The sequence below is a fragment of the Chelonoidis abingdonii genome, chromosome 4 (genome assembly GCF_003597395.2).
Source record: "Chelonoidis abingdonii isolate Lonesome George chromosome 4, CheloAbing_2.0, whole genome shotgun sequence".
In the NCBI taxonomy this organism is placed as follows: domain Eukaryota; kingdom Metazoa; phylum Chordata; order Testudines; family Testudinidae; genus Chelonoidis; species Chelonoidis abingdonii.
The window spans coordinates 45076336-45093707 of record NC_133772.1 but is presented as its reverse complement, the minus strand read 5'-3'; the positions used below and the strand labels follow the sequence as shown (position 1 = coordinate 45093707).

The following is a 17372-nucleotide window of genomic DNA, read 5'->3' as shown; positions in this document are numbered from 1 at the left end:
GTCAGCATCGTGTTTATCTCGCAACAATTTTCTGGAAAGATTAATGCTAAACTGGAAGAATAGGCACAAAATCAATTGAAGCAGTTCATAGGTATTATAATTCTTAATCTGGCTTTAGCCATACCAGCAGCAGCAGCGGCAGGTAGTTGCATATAATGAGATTAAAATGGCAGTGACTGAAGCCATCGTGTTTTTTTATTAGTTCTTAGGGTTTGATCGCACAAACACTGAAGCCAACCCAGGAGTAGTTTCATTGAAATCTGTGGGGCTCTTCCCATGAATAGAGTTATACCTGGGTTATACTATTTGCAGGGGGAGACCTTTAGATAATCTTTCTTTGATTCCCATTTGTCAGCTCAACAGTGATGATGGGGCCAGATGAAGCCTTTCCACCACTTCCTATCTTGTATCAGCTTCACAGCAGGGTTCATCTTTAAACCTTTCCTGTGTCTCAATAAATATTGTTTATTTGTTTATTACTATCTAGCCTTTTTGTTAGGTAAGAATAAACAACATTATAATATATTACAGAGAGGAAGGATGGGTCTTCTCTGAGTTGTTGTCCCTATGGGTGCTCCTCATGAGGATGCTCATGCACCCGTGCACTCTGGAGTGGAGATATTTTGTTCTGTTAGCAGCATCCATGGGTCCGTGCCTCCTTGTACTTCAGTCTGAGGGCATATAGGAAGAAGATGACCTGCACCACGCCAGTTCCTTCTCAGAAGTCTCTAAGGTGTGCTACCTTGCTGATACAGTGCCTTCTTTTATACTCTTTTTGTTTTCCTATTATTTCCTATTTTATTTTATTTTATTGGCACAGTTTATGCTTTGGGGGGCTCCCTCGCCTTTTTGCTTTGAGGTCAGAGCCCCCTTTTTTCCTTGGGCTTTCTTGACCAGCAGCTTTCCTGGTGGGTTATACCCAAGACTCAGGATTCAAGCCTTGCCAGACCTGTCACGGCTTTTCCCCTCAGCGATGGGCACTTTGTCTCTGATGCCCTGGAGAAGCTCACATCCTGTCCAAGTGTAAGATTTGCTCTGGCTTCAAAAGCAGAGCTTAAAAACTAAGGAAAGACCATTTAAAACTGCTCTTTGTGGAGTGCTTCCCTAGACATGGAGGGTCCCTTTCTCCCCCCAGTACACTGGCCTCAGCTATGGAGAGTGCTCCAGAGATTTCATTAGCTCTGGCTCCATCTACCAGAAATCAGGGGACAGCTTTGATCTCTCAAAAGACTGTCAAACGTAGGAGATCCCACTTCCCTGACAGACAGGCTAAGTCTCTACTTAGATGTGGGAGCAACAAGGAGACCTCATATCTCAAAGCAGGTACTGGTGAGACTCTTATCAGTCACAGTAGCAAGGCATCGGCACCACCAAGGAAGACTCTTTTCATGAAGCCACGGACCAAGAAACCCACTGCCAAACAGCAAACAGTGGTCTCATCAGTTCCAGAACTGGACACTTCCACATGGAAGGACTCCTCGAAGAGCATGGACTCTTTGAAGAAATCATCTCACCTGATACCATCTACCATCACCCAGATTTCTCCAGAGTGAGTTTATCATCAGTACCATCTCCAGTATCACTGGAGGGCTTTCACCCATTGATGCAATCCTCAGTCTCACAGTGACTTCCAGGTTCCTCCTTCATGAGGACCATCATGTCCTGGAGGAACCTGAGTGCCCCCTACTGAGAGGTACTGGGAGGACTTTCCCACTGGCATCTGTGTACCAACTGGAACCAACATCCACTGGTACTGCTGCAGCCTAAAATAAAGACTCCACCAGTACCATCATGATTGCTGGATTGGCTCCAGATATCAATCCGAGCCCCTGGTACTGACTCCTTTAGCTGCACCACTGAACATGGAAGAGGATACTTCTTATTCAGACGTATCCATTCAAGGCTCCATCACCTACCCATTCCACCCTATATTCCTCAAGGTGTTCCCTGGGGACAAGATCCCAGGAACCAGCCAATGGGTGGCCCATCAGCCATGGCAAGAACACCCTGGGGGCCCTACTCCTTTTCCTTACACCCTTCCCCAATGCGCTTTTTGGGGACCAAGTCTACAGATTACCCTCACACAAGAGCACTCACTAAGATTCTCGGCCACCAACACTTCAGGGCCCTCCTCATCCTCCCACCAGAAGAACAGGAGCTGAGAATAAAGGAGGCGACATTACCACCCTCTTCATCCCTACATGAGGCAACCATTCTCTGCCAAACTATGCAGATGATTTCAAAGCCTTATCCTGTGGACCCACCTTCACTTCCTTGCAAAAGTTTCATCAGCGTTCTATATCAATCAGGACATTCAACTAGTGGTCTTTTACTCCAAACCTCACTCTTTGAGGGAAGAGACCAGCCTCCATACTCTGCTTGTAAGAAGAGCTCTGACTTTCTACCTACACAGGACTAAACCCTTCAGGAATTCCACCAGGCTCTTCAATTCCTCCACCAAAAGGATGAGGGGGTCACTTTATTTCCACCTAGGTGCTAGCTAAATGGGTTTCAGGTATATTCTTGCATGCTACGAATCCTTAGGAATGCACCCCCCCTCCTGAAGTCACTGCTCATTCAACTAGGGTTCAATCCCACTTCCATAGCCCTACTTAGAAAGGTACCCATCAAGGTAATTTGTAAGGCAGCCAACTGGCCCTCTGTTCACATGTTCTTTCAACATTATGCCTGAGTATATGTCTCCAGAGCAGCCTTTGGTGAAGCTGTTTTACACTCTGTACTAAATTTGCCTCCTCAGCATCCTCCTGCCCATTGAGGTACTGCTCGGGGTGGGGGGTTGTCTCCTGACTTGGAGCTCTCACAGGGACAATAACTCGAAGGAGGAGGAGAGGTTGCCTACCTTGTAAAGCAACTGGAGTTCTTTGAGATGTTTTGTTCGTATTGGAGCTCCACCATCCGCCTCCTTTCCCCTCTGCTTTGGGGTTCTACCAAGCTCTGAGGTTGAGAAGGAACTGGAATGGCGTGGGTCCACTACTCCCTATACGCCCTCGTACTGGAGTTCAAGGAAATGTATGGTGCAGGTGCAGACCCATGGACACTACTAACAACAAGATCTCTACTCAGGAGTGCATGGGCACATATATATCCTCATGTGGTGCACTCATAGGGACAAAATGTCTTGAACACCAGTTACTGTACAAGATAAGTAACCTCTCCTTTTATGCTTAAGACTTTGGACTGGGCCTCAGGAGGTCTCGATGCTATTTCTGACTCGACTGCAGATTTCTTGTGTGATCGTGGGTGAGTCAGAGTCTCTCTGGGCCTCAGTTCCCCATCTGTAAAATGGGGACAATAATACTTTCTTTCTTTGTCTTGTCTGTTTAGACTAGAGGGTAAGCTCTTAGGGATGGGGACCATCTCTTACTGTGTGACTGTACAGTATCTGGCACAACAAGGCCCGGAGCTTAGCTGGGGCCTGTAAGTACTGCAGTAAAGTAACAATGACTAATGCAGATATAGCCCAGTTCTCCTCCCATTGAAGTCAAAGCAGAACTCTCACTGTCTGTGGCTCCTTTTATTTTTAAGATACATTTTCATCCAATATTGGAAATATTACCATTCACACACACTAGCATTTGGAAGCTGCCTATGTAGAAGAAAGTATTGAAACATCAAAACTGCCCTTTTACAGGCCCCACCTTTTGGCATTTGATTTCATTGATCACTATAGAAGATAGTGCAGTTGCTGTTTTGAGCCATGCATATCTAAGTCAAACTACACAGAAATGTTTGAATTATTCTGCATGCTGGACTGGATGTATTTGGATCCAGGTCTGCTGATTACATGATGTGCTTTGACTTCTGAAGACTTTCAGTCACTGAGTCTAGGAGGCTTTTATCATCTTTATCTTTAAGAAAAGAGAGAGAGAGAGGGGGGGGGGGGCATCATTATAACCATTGACAACTGACTAACCATGTATTGTTTACTATGGTACTTTTAGAAAGCGCGGAGAGATTCCCCGATTAAAACACACCAGTACATAAATGCAAAATATTTTTTACCATGACTTTCATGGGACGCAAACATGGCAGTTGGTTAAGTTCCAGCTTCCATTAAAACCTCTTTCCTAGTTTCCCATAACTGTCTCAAATAAACCACTTTGGGGCTGAATTTTTCTGGGCATTGTCTCAGTCCAAAGCTATTTCACTCCCTAGAAATTTGAACAAAATGAACTCAGCAGCAGGGATTCGGGGCGCGGGCTCTGGGTGGGAGTTTGGGTGCAGGAGGGGGCTCTAGGCTGGGGTAGGGGTGTAGGAGGGGGCGTGGGGTGCAAGATCCGGCCGGGAGGCACTTACCTTGGACAGGATCCCTGCCTGCCCTGGCTCTACACTGCTCCCTGAGGTGCTGGGCATGTCCGGCCCCTAGGAGCCAATTGGTACCTGGCCAATGGGAGCTGTGCAGCTGGCACTGGGGGTGGGGGCAGCGCACAGAGATTCCCTGAACGCCCCTCACCTGGGGCCACAGGGGCACATCGACGAGCCAGCACTTGTGGCTTCAGCCCCAGGGGTGGGGCGCCGAGGCTCAGGGACTAGTGTCCGGCCTGCAGCACGGAGACTTGCCGTGGACTGGATGAATAGAAGCAGTAGGCTGCATCTGGCCTGTGAGCCTGTGGGGCCACCCTTAGCCCGAGGCCCTGGGCTGCAGTCCCTAAAGCTCCTGCATTAATCCGGCTTTGGCCAGGCCCATTACTGGTCAGCATAGAAATTATACTCCGAGGGTCTGCTCCATGAATAGTTAAGATCAGTGTGTTCACACGTGCATTTGAAAGTTTTCTCTTCTTGGGTGCCACCCTTATCCTAGAGTGATCCGTAGTGTTCGAAACACACAGGTAAAGACAACTGAAACTGAAACCCACAAGGGAAACCTACCAGCTCTAGGTCTTAGTCTGGGCTGGACTTATAACTCAAACTAAGCTGCTGAAACTGTGGTGGGCTCTCTGGGCTGGAGTAAACTCCAAAAGGTAGGACAAGCTCCCAAGCTAAGTTCAGTTGCCAGACTGGAGCATCTGAGTCACACCAAACTTCCAAGCTGGAGTAAGCTTCTCAGCTCTGTCACACTCCCAGGTGGTGGTGAACTCCTGAGCTATATTAACACCCCCTAATCCCCCTAGCTCCCCCACCCCATATATGTATATATATTCTGGCCAATCAGCCCCTTCCCCCTGCTCCCAAAATGGAATCTCACAGCCAGAGCAGACACTGTGACCTCTCCCATTTCCACTGAAAACTCCACTGACACCTAACCCTAGATAAGGATAATTAGAGGGAGAAACCAACCCTGCAATTGGACTCTACTTTCTGATCTCTCCTTCGGACTCATTAAGGAGTTTTAATACTATTTTAACACCTGACTTCAGGAAGAAACATTCATGAGAGGATGGAGTGTGAGGTGGGAGGCCTCCAGGATCGCTCCTTTCTCCCCCAGTTAGAGAGACCAGCGTTATTTAGGAGGGCTATGTTCCTGGCCAGACTGACAGCTCTGAAGTCTCCTATATATTTGCAGAAGAGGTACATCATGGGCAGCAGCAGTTTTAGGTTCTCTCACACTTCCCCACCAATGTACTTCCTCATTGACCTGCCGTGACAGCCCCTCTGTGGGTTGTGGGGGAGGTTGGCCTCCACAGCACATTGACTCCTTTTTTCTGCTGAGTCTCCTCAGGGGGCAGCTAACTAATGGCAACAGTGATGGTGGTTTCTGCACGGAATTATATCATTCTCCGAAATACTACTAAAACTAGTCCTGAGCTGCAAACAGCTTTTACTTTTAACCTAAGTGGAGCAAATGTTCTTTTCATTGTGAGGTCGGCAGTGGTCAGATTTAACTGAGCGAGTGCTCCATGTGTGTATATTGTATACACACACACTTATATATATATAAAAATAAATATATCTACTGAAAATAAAATTCTAATTTGGAATAGCAAATGGAGAGTAACCATCACTCTTCGCCATTGTACCAAGTTGAGTTACTTCTCCATTAGCAATAGAGAAGAAAGAACTGAAACTACACAGAGTGATATCATCTGCACTTGTCAGCCAGCTGTGTGAAGCAACAGTCACCTACAAAAATAACACCGAAAGATCCATCCAAATATAGCCTCTCCTTATTGGTGTATCAGTTTCTATGTCGGGTAATGTGTCTCTCAGCTTTCATTTAAGAGAGCAATGACATACCATGAGGCATCAGGGCTTATGCTTGGAGAAAACAGAGCTCAAGAGAAAGCCACTTCAGCCCCATATTAAAATAAAGGCATTTAATTCCATAGTATAACTGAGACAAAGGCCATGGGATGGAGAATTATTCATCTTAAATATTTCCTATTTGAGGCATCCCTTCAATTTCCTTCAATTCTCCCATGGTGATTTATAGAAGTGTTAAGCTCACCATGGAGCACCCTCCTGGAAGAGTTGCCACCTATGTTGAAATGAGACTCAACTGATTTTCATGGGTCTGATGTGTCCCTGTGAGGTCATTCTGCAGAGCAATTATATAGTCCGCAGATTTGGGGACCATGACACAATGATGCTGCATCTCCACGTTGTGGTGTTAGGGCCTAGTGCTGCAACATCACCACATACAAATAGAATTATTTGGTCCCACAGGATAAATACAATGGGAACCCTCCCCTTCCCAGCCAAACTATCCTGCTGCAACCTAAGGTAAAAGCCCTATTGAGGTGGAGAGCATTCTCACCACCAGGGTGAACAGAGAGAAATAGCCAGGGAGCTGGGGAGAGGACTGTGCAAAAAGAGGGACAATATTTTAAGCTTCGTGCCTTTCCCTTGAATTTTTCTCTACAACAGAAAATGAAGGCAAAACCCTGTGAAAATGGCAAGATGCCATTCTCAGAGCACATAAGCAAATTGCTCCAAGGTGGAGGTTTGCCACGTGTGCAATGCAAATCTCCCAGAACTAGACATATTTTGCCTTTGATCTATTGTGTGAATTCTTGAAAGAATACGATTCTATTCACCAGGCAAAAGTATGGCATTTCATACTGCTCTGCTACAGTACCTAAAAGGGGCTGATTCTGCCCTCAGCTGGCTGGATAAATTCCTATTGACTTCAGTGGCAGCTGCACCTGTTTTAACTTAAGGTAGAAATAGGCCTATTTCCAGATATGAAAATATATTCTTCAGATTGGGCCCAATTCTCCAGTGCCTTGCAATCTGGGAAGCCATTTACACCTACGCAAAGCAAGTGCAAAGTGGGTGTGAAACACTACCATTCTGATTTGAAAATGTTTTACATGTACTTTACACCTGTGAAAATGCCCACACAGTGTGCAAAGCATAGCAGAATCAGGCCTCTTAGCTGTCCCAGTGGCCTACCTGCCATGTAAATTCAAATCTGGAAAATAAAAATCTTGGGCTGGATTGTGATCTTGGCTCCAGTAGAGTAAATTCAGAGTAACTCTACTGACTTCATGTGCTAAACTTTGTCAAGAGCTGCCAGTCCCTGCATGGGTGCAGAAAGGTCACGTGCACCAGAACATATGATTAAAACGTGGTACGAAAAACCCACACCCTGAGCGATGCAGCTATACCAACCTAACCCCCAGGGTAGACACAGTTAGGTCGGTGGACGAATGCTTCCATCAACCTATCAGAGTCATGGTGTTCGTGCAAGGATGGAAAAAACCACTTTCGTTGGCGTAGGATGCGTCTACACTATGGGAGTAGGCCAGGATAGCGACACCACCATAGGTATGCCATTGTAGTCCCCGTAGAGTAAACACGGCTTTAATTTCTTTGTATGGAAACTGGCAAAATGATTTTTGCTCTCGGTCAGTTCTTTCATGAACACTGCATAGAAATCTGTAGCTAACTACACCTGCTTTGCTGATGATTGTAATGGGTCTGACTCAGCCCAGGGCATACACCCATGGAAACTGGCATACAGTCCATGCAGTGCCTTGGCAGTGAACTCAACAGAGAGGGAAGGTTGAAATGAGGAATGATGGAGGACAGCATAGCTCAAAAACCTATGGTGCTAAGTGAGGAGCGAGTGGCCAGTGCCCATTCAGTGTGTTCTCTCAATAAATGCTGTTCGTGAAGCTCCCAGCGTAACATAAAGTTATCCTGCCCTGGCAGGAAATCCCCACAGAGGGAGATAGCCTCTGCCCCCAAGTGGGGTGTGTATAGGGGGTCAAGCTGGTGTAATTAATTGGGGCCAGGTGAAATTGGCCCACCCAGTGCAGTAAGCATGCCTACGCTGAGAGATCATGGGAGTATATTGTGGTCAGAGATTTCAAATCAGGAGCTACACGACTGGTGGAGAATCATTGCCAAGGAAAGATGGAGGCTGAGAACTCAACTCACCATACACAGTCAACACGCAGCTGCATTTCTCCTGGCCCAGCTCGTTCTCAATGGCCACGGTGTAGTCTCCGCTGTCCTTGGAGCTGCAGGTGGGGATCATCAGCGTGCAGACGCCACTTGTTGAGTTGTACCAGAACTTAGAATTGGCCGTGATGTTCACATTGCCTTTGTACAATGTCACCACCGGGCGGGGGTTGCCCAGGAAAGCACAACTCATGGTGCAGTCCTGGCCCCGGTGCACTGCATGGTTCTTCAGCGGAGCAATGAAGTGGGGGGCCTGGCGCCAGTCTCTCTCGTGATACTCCTTCAACTTGCCACTGAAGCGCTCTACAAGGAAACAAAGGGATCATCACTGCTTCCAAATGTGTAAAACAGCCATGCATACCTCCAGAGAGATAGCCATACCCCACTGGGCTCTGGGTTCTCCTTGCACACTAGAATGAATCACAAATAGTGACTCCAATCAATTCAGTTACACTGCTGTAAAACTCAGGCCCCGAGCTTCTTTTTCCCAGCTAGGGAACATTAGGTGAAGAGCAGAGGGAACGAGTAGCATGTCTCAGTATGATTATTCGTAGCACGCCACCAGCCCTCTTCACTTATAAATACAAAACAGGAAGCAGCATGTTTGGTGGGGAGAGCAGGGGGCTGGGTGTCAGGACCTCTGGGTTCTATTTCCAACTTTAAACACTAACTTCTCATGCAACTGTAAGCAAGTAACTTAACTTCTTTGTACCCCATCTGTAAAAAGGTGTCAGATTTTTCTGCTTCATGTAGATGTTGCGATGCATAATTTCTCTAGTTAATGTCATTACCTTGAAAAAAAGGCGTGGGATCTTTGGATGACAAGGTATGTTAGAAATGCAAGTCATGATAATAAATTATTACACATGATTGTCAACTGAAGTATGTAAACCTTGGGGTGGAAGCATTACATCTCTGCATAGTTGGCACTGAGGGATTGGCAGTATGCAGAATGCTGCAGAGAGCCAAGGAGACTATTACAAATGGCAGTGTGCATTGCAGGATTGTGCTACATTTTTCAGCCATAACCAATAAAGCATTTTGAAAAAAAAACTTCCTTTTTTATATATCTACTTTTCCCACCAGTAGGAGCTCCAGGTGGGAAAAAATTCCTTGATCCTAAAATTTAATATGAAAGGGCAAAATTCTGCTCTCAGTTGCACCAACTTCATTCTCAGAGCACAGGTTGCTGCTTTTCTCATGACCCTTGGGCTGTGACAATAAAGCAAAGGCCGTCTACTTTTCTCTCCAAAATGTGCAACTTGAAGACTGTCTGTCATTTTCAATGGGAGATAGGGAGTAGTTCTCTGCTGAAACTGTGTCCTGCTATCCTGCATAAAGAATGGTTGTCAAGTGCTTCAAGGCACAGAAAACCTAATGGTTCTTTTATTGACCCCTGATTAACGTGGGTCTAACTCCACTGTTAGTCCATATTTACAGCAGTGTAAATGAGATTCAAATCAGGCCTGAAGTAGAACCAAGAAAAGAACACAATGATGGCTATAGTTGGAAGTTTTCTTTCTTGGTGACACCCTAAAACAACGGAAACACCTTAAGAGAAGTGACTTGATTGTATCCACATTATATGGCACAAGAAAGACTGCTGTTAAATACACATATGACTATAAACCATCTGTGTAGCATCTACAGTACTAACAAGATTGAAACCGTTATAGCAAAATGTGCACATGCTCCTTGGAAAATTTATCTGCAGCGGTCCAACCTGCCTGGTTGTTTTGTGCTAATGCCCTGCTTATTAAACTAGACATAGTCTTGCATGACAAAGTTTGGATCTGGATCCTAACTATCTCCAAGTGTCTGGATGTGGGGTTTTGGTTTGGCCCATTGTGGGGATACGGTCCACTTATGATCCTGATATGAGCGTCCCTTGAGTGAGGGAATGTTCAGCTCTGGGGGTTTGTTTTGGGCCCATCTTTAATGAGGACATCATCTCATCCACTAAGCCTGAACACATCAGGTAAGAGTAGAGGGAAACTAACTGGGTGGGGGAGGGGAGAGGAAGAGAGGTAGAATTTTAAATAAGCACCACATCTAGTCGATATCACAAGTTTTAGGAAATTTTGCACCCTACAGCTTATATATTTTTTACAAAAAAAAAAAATTGCTTTGCCTCACAGGTTTTTTTGCTATTCATTTTGGGAACTGTCTGAATTCAGCCAGCGATGAATTGGAGGGCAACCTCGCAGTAAAAAACGAGAACTCTCTCATGTCAAGACACAACTACTCTCTATTTACATATACACACCGAGAGAATATATTATCCTTATTATTATGCATATGACTCTAGGTAACATCTAGAGGCCCCAGTGTGATTACATGCTTATAAATGAGATGACACAGAGTGCGAGAAAGGAGATATTTTTGTCTCCATTTTACAGATGGGGAACTGAAGAACAGAGAGGTTAAGGGACTTCTGTGACCAGGCTGGGAACTGAAGCTAGACCTCCTGGGTCCCAATCTAGTGTCTTATCTATAAGAGCACCCTTTTCCCTCCCTGTACATGCATCTATTCTAATATTTACCTTTGTCTTTAGAGATGTGCCAGGGCTCCTTGGAATCCAGAGGGTCACTGTCTCCAATGTTGTTGCGGGCAATAACTCGGAAAAAGTATTTCCTCCCTGGGACCAGGGCCGTGACAGTGTACTTGTTACTGTAGACTTTCTCAGCTGCAGTGAACCAGGTGGCAGTTCTAGCATCACGTTTCATGATGATGTAATGGGCATGCCCATCATCCATTATATCTGGGGTGTGATCCCATTTCAGAGTCATGGTGTTCGGCACTTCCTCAACCAGCTGCAGATTCTTTGGTGGCCGTGGGAAATCTAACAAATAGGAAACACCTTTAGGTATTTGTTTTTCTTATTTGGGAGCACCCCTCTATTTTTTTCTCTCGGAGCAAACCCTTTTCAATGCAGCTGCTGCCTTGTGAATTGCTTATGCATATCAGTGTGTGTCTAGCAAATTCTGGTACTGCACATGCACTCCTGAATTTCATTCCCTTGGACCTTTCCAGACCTAAGAACCTGGAATCCCCGGCAGACTAACTGGCTCCCTGTCTAAACCCAGTTGTAGCCTGGAAGCTAGAGCTTTTGCTATACTGTACCTGCCACATGTACTTGGATGTCATAATGGGCTTCACCATAGTCGTTTCTAAGGAGGATCCTGTACACACCAGAATCAAAACGCTTGGTGCTGTGGATGAGGAACTGGGAGTGGTTCTTGCCTTTGGTGATGATCTCTCTCCCTTTTGTAGGAATTCCATCTTTTTGCCAGGTCACAGTTGGTGGAGGGGAACCCTGTCCGAGATAAATGTGTAAAAATTAATGGTGGTCTTAACTTTCAGTATATAATAGATAACTCTGAACCTAAAATAACAGCGTTTTAGATGCAATCAACTTGATATCACCCAAAATACTCCAAGGAGGGCACTCCCAGGGAATTTTGGCAGTAGAAATACAAGGGAAATGTATGCTCTCCTGGTATTAGGCCAGATGCTCAGCTGATGTAAATGGACATACCTCCACTGAAGCCAATTGAGCTTACTCCAGCTGCAGTTCTGACCCTTAGTTTTGTTTCAAGATGATGATGATGTTGCCAAGATTCTCAAACAGGTTAAAAAAAAAATCACACTTCCCCCAGCATTACACTTGATGCAGTGGTCTCTACTGACTCAGCAGGAGGGATTCCAACATTACCTCGAGGCTAAAGTTTATCCCTGTTTAATCTTCTCCAAGCACTTTTTATAAGCAGAGGAAAGGGCTGGTGCAATAGAGATAACACCTCAGCTCTAGACAGTGCACCAAGAGGTTCCCCCAGGGGAAACTGCAGCTCCTCTACTGCAGTGAATTCAAGTTGGCATAGAACAGATGACCCTGCAGTCCTGCCTTAGGCCGGCTCCTGCCATCCTTTCTGTGCCTGTGGTGAGGACTCAGAGCTGAAGGGACAGGATTGAGCACTTAGTCCTTGTTGAGTCAAATCTCCCATTAATTTTTGTGGGAGCTGTGCCTGAGATAGGACAGAGCCAGGACTACAAGATTCATCCCTTAGGGGACCAGATCCTGCTGTCAGTTAGTCTAGTGTAAATCAAGAACAACTGAATTGTAATCAGGAGTTAAATTAGGAGGAGAAGTGATGGTGTATAATTCTACCCTCTCTTCTGGGCTCCTGGTTTGGCTGAGCAGCCTTCCCTCCTCCTTGGCCAGGGCAGGGAGAGTTCTCTGTTCTGTTCCAATCTACTTTAACCACTGATTATCACCAGTGAAGTTACTCTGGCTTTAGGGCCAAACCTGTGAGGTGCTGAGCACGTCCTGTGAGGAACAAGCACTCTGAGCTCCCACTGACTTAACGACCCTCAGTAGAGTTTGAGGGTGCTCAAAGCTTTGTAGGTGCTTGGCCTTAGACGCCACAAACCGTAATGTTTCCTTTAATAAATACGTGGCCCACATTAAGTCCCCTCTACAAAGCACGCTGTGCCTCTCAGCTCCTAACAGGGAACATTCTTGAGAGCTTTAATACAATACCATAAAATATCTTGAGACCTTCACAGTGACGTAGCCATTGGAACAACTGGGCAAGGCTTGACTGTGTAACAGCCACAAGTCATATCCTGTGCAATTACTGAGTTGAAAAAAACCCCCTTCCTGGCCCCATGTGACAATCATGCGCACCCTTATTAACAACACTTTGTGCTACTTGTAAAGCTTCACTCTCTGGCATGGATTTGAGCAGAACAGCTTACAGGATTCATAAAGCTCTGGTGAGTGTGGCATCTCAATCAAGTAGCGTTGCATTACCGTAATTAATGAAACAGAAGTCACACACGTTTTAATGCTAGGTCTCTCCTAGTAATTGTTAGTGCTTATTCTGAGTGGGCTGATATTAATTCCCTATCCAAAGCCACACTACTGAAGGCTAGATTGTGCAACACTTTCTCATGCTGAGAGGTGCTTACTCCTGGGAACAGCCTCTCCAACTTCACCAGTGTGAGGAAGGCTTATAAAACCTAGCCCTAAAACCAGTCAGCCTCACAGATCCAAAGTGCTGCCTGGCCATCAGGCCAAATCCTACTTGCCTTACTCGGGTAAATTGTCCCACTTAAGTCAGTGTGATTGTTCTTGTGAGGAAGGCCAGCAGAAGCATTTGTCCCTTAAAGGGCCAGATGATCCTTTTACATCTAGCCCTGAGGCATGTATGTGTACCACTTTAGAAACCCAGGGGAAGGAACTGTGCCTCAGAGAGTCATAATGCCTTCTGTGTTCCCTCATTCTCATGGGAGTGAGTAATCAGCCATTAGTCTTGACCAGCAGCAGATTGCTTCACCTACTCCCACACTGGTTCAGCCGTGCTGGCGAGTACACTGATGTGGTTGAGCTAAGGATTTGACTATTTGCTTCCCTGCCCACCTGCAGTGTGGAGATATACTGGGTACTTATTCCCTGCTTCCTCCACTGCACCTACAGTGGAAATGTGAGGAGGCCTTGGGGAATTTTAGTGGATGTTCCAATCATCTTGTGGGACCAGGCCCCACATCTGTGAAAGGAGGAAAATGGTGATAAAACTTTGACGCCAAACAAAACTTTCAGTGCAGACTTTCCCTGAGGTAGAGCAGAGCAAAAGAAAGCTCACAGTAAAAGCAGCATGAATGCAGAGGGCTGTCCCAGCGCGAACCACCATATGACTCTTCAGCTTGGCACTTAGATCAAACTTAGGAGAGGCTAAAACACAAAACACCACCACAACAGAGAGAGAGAGAGAGAGAGTAATTAAAATCTTAGGCCTCATATCTGAGCGAAGCCATTTCCCCTCTGTTGGCCTGTTTTAAGCATTGTGCAGTGAAAACAGCATGATGGGAGAAGGAAAACCAGTCATTGAAATTAGCTTCTGCAGAAGGTAGCTAAGAAATTAAGTTAGTAATTGCATCATAAAATGGGAATGGGATTGAGGATCTGATCCTTTTACAGGTGGAAATGAAGCTACTCTTAATTATGTACAGATACTGCAGTGATGGGCTCATTAGTGCTAGAGGGAACCATACATACATACATACATACATACGTACAGGAAAGGAAACAGATAATGTATATCAGGGGTAGACAACCTATGGCACACATGCCAAAGGCAGCACACAAGCTGATTTTCAGTGGCTCTCAGGCCTCTGCATTTTAATTTAATTTTAAATGAAGCTTCATAAACATTTTAAAAACCTTATTTACTTTACATACAACAATAGTTTAGTTATATATTATAGATATAGCTAGAGACCTTCTAAAAACGTTCAGATGTATTACTGGCATGTGAAACTTTAAATCAGAGTGAATAAATGAAGACTCAGCACAGCACTTCTGAAAGGTTGCCAACCCCTGATGTATATTTTCATTTTGAAGCTGCTGCCAATTAGTAGCCACTCCTATTTAGTAGCCACATCTTTACCCTGCAATTTTTAAATAAAGGCTGTGCCTCTGCTATCAAAGACATTGAGAAATAAGAGTAAGTAATACACTTTAATGAGAGCTGCCCTTCTCTTCAAACCACCAAGGCAGTAATTAAATTGAACAGAAGCCAAAGCTTGGTTGTTATTGCAATACTGACACAGGTGCTTCTACTGAAGGTAATGGCACAACTTGTGTGAATAGGTGTTCATCAATGTGAGGATTGCAAAATTGAGCCTTGAATTACTACAGCACTGTTTGTCCTGTAATGTAAGGAGTCCATCACCATGTGCATTTAACACCACCACCTCCTGCCCTCTCAGGTTCCAGGGGCATGCAACTAGGTGAGGAATATTTATCCCTTGGCACTCAAGATCTCAATCAGAAGAGTCAACTATATTCTTTTAAACAAAGTTGTAAGGGGGAGGAAGTATTACCATTTAAAACTGAGAAAACTGATTGTGGGCCAAAAAAGTTATGCTGCTTGAGATCACCACTTTACTTGACTTCAAAATAACTGTCCACCGCTTACTTCCGCTACGCTGATAGCAGATCTGTTATTTCCCATCAAACTACATGTGCGCTTCATGACAGTACTGCATGTTCCTATTTCCTACCATAGTTTGTTTTGTTTTGGTCATACAGTAAATCTGAGGTTAGATTGGTGTTTCTCTTTTAGAAAGGGTAATAATTAGTATCAAGATTATTACTGCAATTCTGAAGTGAAGACCTAAAGGAAAAGCTGCTTTTAATAGATATTCTAATTTTGTGCTGTTCTGCTGGATGTTGTCTTCTGACATTCCTCTGGTCAGTGCCAGATGTCTTTATTCCTGATGGAAATCACTGCAATGTAGCAACATGACTCATGAGTTCTGTATCTTACCTTGCTAGTCTTTCTACCTCTTCAGGCAGCTCTGCCCCCGGGAACATCCCAGAGACAAGCTGTTTCAATTTCCTAACTAGCAAAGTAAAAACAAATTCACTACCCATGAGTGCTAACCAATAAAAGTCTGAACTGCCACCTCTTCTAATAGGGCTCCGAAGGGATACTAATGACAGGTCAGCTACCTCAGTTTTTATTCTCAAGATAGGATGGGCAATGTCTCCCCTTGACAATACAATTATCTCCATGTTGTCTGTTTATCACAGCGCCATCTGATTGTTCATTTGAACCCAGGCTGTCACGCTTCACTACCCAGTTGGAAAAACAGTAATCTATGTCTGAGTACCAGTCTCTATTGCAGATGGGCACTACCAATACTATGATAGTGTACTGATCAGTATCTACCCATCTCTCCCATCAGGAGAATTATTATCTACCCATCTAACATTATCACTGGCAGCAGGGAGAATCCCCTGAGAATTGCCTTGCAATCACATAGCTGACATGGGAGACTACTGATGACAGAAGAAGCTGCAGCCAATTCAGCTGTAGCTGGAGATTTCGGGAACTGCTGTGAAGGATTCTTATAGCTCAGCCCTAGCAGGAAGTGTGCCAGAATAGCTATCAGTCCAGCTCCAGGACTCTTTACAAAGAGTTTCTGTGGCCCAATGTCACTTGCCAACATCTTATCTGCAAACTCTAAGTGAAATTTACTTGAGGCTATGAGACCTGTAGCACTGAGGGTGTCCCTTTATATTGGAGTAAACCACTGCACAGAACAGAAAGAGCATTTGTTAATAGCCTTTTCTAGGAGAAATTCATTCATTTAATTTAATTCACCTTTATTATGAGACTAAAAAGGTTAGACATGCTGGATTTTACTCTATATATTTGAGCTGGTTTTCTCTAAGCAAAATCAGATCCCTAATTGATCCTCTTTGCTGATGGGCAAAGCCCCTAGTGAAAATGTATTTGACGTGAGATTTTGTGGGCATTACAAACCAGTCAAATTGGCAGACTGTCAGGGAGGACAACTGGATTACACGCTAATGTTCATCCAACCATTAACAAAGCTTTATTACCTGCAAAGAGTATGAGCTTAATTAATAGTCACTCTGTGAAGCTTTGTAAACCATGGCTATTAAAACAAACACCCTGACTCATGAATGAATGAGTGACAGAAGTGACCTGCAGCCAGACAGGATATCCTGGAGATTACCTGGAGGGGGCATAGCTAGGACTCCTTCATCTAGCTCTGCTGGTTCTCCCACACCAGCTTCATTCACTGCTCGGATTCGGAAGAAATATTTCTGCCTCTCCTGTAAGCCTCCCACAGTGTAGCTGGTGCCAGAGATTGGGATTTTAGAGCATTTTGTCCATTCCTTGGTGTTCTCTGCGCGCATCTCGAGTATGTATCCTGAGGGCAAGTCTCCTTGATCTGGCTGCTCCCATGCCAAGGAAATGCTGGAGTTGGAAGAGTCAACCACATGGATCCCCTTCACCATTCCCGGAGGCTCTGAAACAGCAACAGCACACTAGTGATGAACATAGTGTACCGAAACCAGGGATTCTCACCCTTATCTCTGCACCAACGCCATATTTCAGGCCTACATTTTCAAAAGTGATTTGTGATTTCAGCCAAATCCTTTTTTGGGGTGCCCAACTCGAGACGC

General features: G+C 45.0%; 1 protein-coding gene across 1 annotated transcript in view; it reads right to left on the bottom strand.

The window, feature by feature from the left end:
- Positions 1 to 1160: 1160 nt before the first annotated feature.
- IGSF22 (immunoglobulin superfamily member 22) overlaps positions 1161 to 17372 on the bottom strand; it is a 212263-nt gene continuing 196051 nt past the window's right edge. Inside the window, exons 31-36 of the mRNA XM_032765505.2 lie at positions 16919 to 17215; positions 14014 to 14102; positions 11492 to 11684; positions 10911 to 11210; positions 8344 to 8670; positions 1161 to 3869 (exon numbers count right to left, since the gene is read on the bottom strand). Coding sequence (XP_032621396.1) covers positions 3802 to 3869; positions 8344 to 8670; positions 10911 to 11210; positions 11492 to 11684; positions 14014 to 14102; positions 16919 to 17215 — 1274 coding nt within the window. The 3' untranslated portion in view covers positions 1161 to 3801. The remainder of the gene's footprint in view (positions 3870 to 8343; positions 8671 to 10910; positions 11211 to 11491; positions 11685 to 14013; positions 14103 to 16918; positions 17216 to 17372) is intronic.